Source organism: Ipomoea triloba, chromosome 3, assembly GCF_003576645.1.
Source record: "Ipomoea triloba cultivar NCNSP0323 chromosome 3, ASM357664v1".
Classification (NCBI taxonomy): Eukaryota; Viridiplantae; Streptophyta; class Magnoliopsida; order Solanales; family Convolvulaceae; genus Ipomoea; species Ipomoea triloba.
Window position 1 is genome coordinate 18,417,491 of NC_044918.1, and position 2,742 is coordinate 18,420,232.

The 2,742-nt window shown below is 37.3% G+C and overlaps 1 protein-coding gene across 1 annotated transcript; it reads right to left on the reverse strand.

Annotated features, from left to right (window-relative positions):
- Positions 1-989: 989 nt before the first annotated feature.
- On the reverse strand, positions 990-2,542 carry LOC116013011 (gibberellin 3-beta-dioxygenase 3-like). The gene is made up of 2 exons (XM_031252674.1): positions 2,058-2,542; positions 990-1,638 (listed from the first exon to the last, which is right to left on the reverse strand). The coding sequence occupies exons 1-2, from the start codon at positions 2,495-2,497 to the stop codon at positions 990-992; spliced, it is 1,089 nt and encodes a 362-aa protein (XP_031108534.1). The 5' UTR covers positions 2,498-2,542.
- Between the last annotated feature and the right edge of the window lie 200 nt (positions 2,543-2,742).

Genomic DNA, 2,742 nt, shown 5'->3' on the forward strand with positions numbered 1-2,742 from the left:
TTTTTTTTTACAATTTAATTGCGGCATCTTACCAGAGCCTATGTCGGTTACAGTAACGAAAAATATACATTTTATTAAAATAAAATAAAAATTTCTTACCTCAGAGGCTTAGCATAGACATCAGTGTGGGCTTTCAAATCCCACTGAAAACATGTATGTGGGAAATGAAACTTTATTACACAATAGGGAGACTCATTCCTTATTACTCCAGATCACGACTTCTTCCCCCCAAATGTCAGCATCTCCATCCTTCTATCACATGAGCATTCTTTCAAGCTCTTCCTTGGCTCTTTTTTGGCGAATCCTTCTCTCCTACTCCTGCTTAATTATTTTGTTAAAATTCCCATGTAAATCAAATTCTGTAATTGAAATTCTCATAATAAAAATTGAATTCATATTTCATTTCTTATTATTCATTTCTTATAGAATTACAATAGTTTTCCTTCCTATTTTTCCCTTCGCAACCAAACTCTCCAGTAAGGAAAGAAAAAAAAAAATTAGATGCCACATGAGCAACTCAACTAGTGACAGAGATAAAAATTTTCACAAAAGACTTATTTGATCTCACCAACCACAGCGTGAAGCAACCTCTTAATTAAATGATGCCTGCTTGGGATTGACGATTTCAACTTTTGTCACACAGAAAGAAAAATTAGAAATTGTTTGATATAGTTTGATTATATAACTTAATTAGTTAATGTTATTATATGAACCCAATTTGTATCCGGTAATTGATACAAGTGTCTCAAAGGTCAAAATGAAACTTGCCCACACAAGATGAGCTTGCCCCGGGATCACCTTTGCCTTCCAAGGTCTGCTTTTGAAAATTTTAGATAATATAAAATAAATATTTAATACATAAAGTACGACATCAAACACCAATAGAAACCATTATTATTAATATTAATACGCTCATGACAAATCCAACCCCTTCTAATTCATATTCATAATAATAATAATAATAATGACAATAATTATGCATTTTATTTCTAGGCTTCCACAGCTTCCTCCACTTCGCTCCCGAGTGGTGCCTCATTACCATTGGTTTCTTCAGCAGCTGAATTGAAACGAATCAACTCCAAGGACTTGAAAAAGTGCACATCCTTAACAGCAAGGTACTCCTTCCATGATATGGTCCGAAACACGGGAAAATCACCGTCTTTGATCAATTTAAGTGGCGGTAAAATCTTGACATCCATATTTGGGCCATAGAAATAAGCAATGGAGATGCGGTGATAGTCCCTGCTCACAATGGCCCGATGTAACAAGCTTTTGAACTGTCCATTAGAGGCTATCTCCGTCAGGTCGCCGGCGTTGATGACGATTGCGTCGGGAATGGGCTCGATGTTGACCCAATCGAGATCGGGCCTGTACACTTGGAGGCCTTGAGTAGTGCCGCTTTGGTATAGTAAAGTTATAAGGGATGAGTCCGTGTGTGGGGCCAAGCCCATTGCGCGGTTTGGGTCTGGGCATTTTGGGTACGAGTTAATCTGTAGGACTGATGCAGTTGATTCGGGGAGCCCATCGGGCTTAAACCATTCCATATCTTCACCAGATAGGCCCAATGATTTAAAGAGTAAACCAACAATCTTTTCAGACAAGGCCTTCATTTGTTCTTGATAATTCCCAATCACATCGCTGAAACGAACAAATTAATCAACAATGTAAATATCATCATTTCAGCATATATATATCTAAAAACATAATAACTGTGGATGAAGGTTATACCCTTCATTTATGTCCGTTTTTTTTCGTTTTAAGTTTTTTTTGTACATTATGCTATAAAAGTTATACCTTACAATATATTAGACAAACATATCATTACCGTTATAACTTCTATTATTTTTTCCATTATTGTTATCATGCACATACATCCACTATATATTTTCTAATTTTCTTCAATAATAATAATATATATACATTATATATTGTACTTATATGTTAGTTATTTCCTATAATATAAATATACATTATTATTAATTTAAATATCTAAAATCTAAATAAAAGTAATAATAATATATACACATTTATTTATTAGTTTTTAGATAGATATATACCAGAAATGGACATAATCTTGAGGCCAAACCCGGCGTGCATGCTCCAATGGCGGCGATCCCACGACGGTGAATCCTTCACCCCACATTCGACTGTTAAAGTTGCGCGAACTGGGGACGATGCCGTATCCGGTGTTACTGTCGGGCGAGCGCAGAGCGCGGCGCTTCTGCTCCGCCTCCAACTCAAAGAAGCGCCGCATCTGCTGCTCCATTTGGGCAAGAAGCGCCAATGGAACGCCGTGGTTCAGAAGCTGAAAAAAGCCCCAACTCTCAAAAGCCGCTTTCATTTGCTCCACGGCTTGCGGGTCGTTAAGATCGATGACGGGAATGGATTTGGGGGTCAGAGAAGTGTTGATGGCGGTGTCGACCCAGATGTGGGAGCCGGGAAGTTGGTCGGCGTTGTTGAAATCCATAGGGGTGATCCCATCGGTCGCTCCGGCCATGGTTGAAAGCAGAGAAAAAGTTGGCGGAGGGATTATATTGAGGCCGGAAATAGGGCAAGTTGAATTGTTGCAATACATCACTTGCATGCCACTATTTATAAAGACTTTGAAATATGTTAAACAATTTTATTTTATTTTCCAATTAGGTTATTAAATTTCGTTTTCAAATAAATATATTTTTTAAATTATATATTGTCCGTTTCATGAGATTTTTCTCGTTCTTTCCGTTGCGTTCTTAAATTTTC

Bases quoted from the DNA above. Each gene is read 5' to 3' on its own strand.
- LOC116013011 (XM_031252674.1), bottom strand. From the start codon at position 2,497: ATGGCCGGAGCGACCGATGGGATCACCCCTATGGATTTCAACAACGCC. The intron at 1,639-2,057 runs GTATATATCTAT...TGTTCGTTTCAG, and splicing joins CAAGATTATGTCCATTTCTG to CGATGTGATTGGGAATTATC.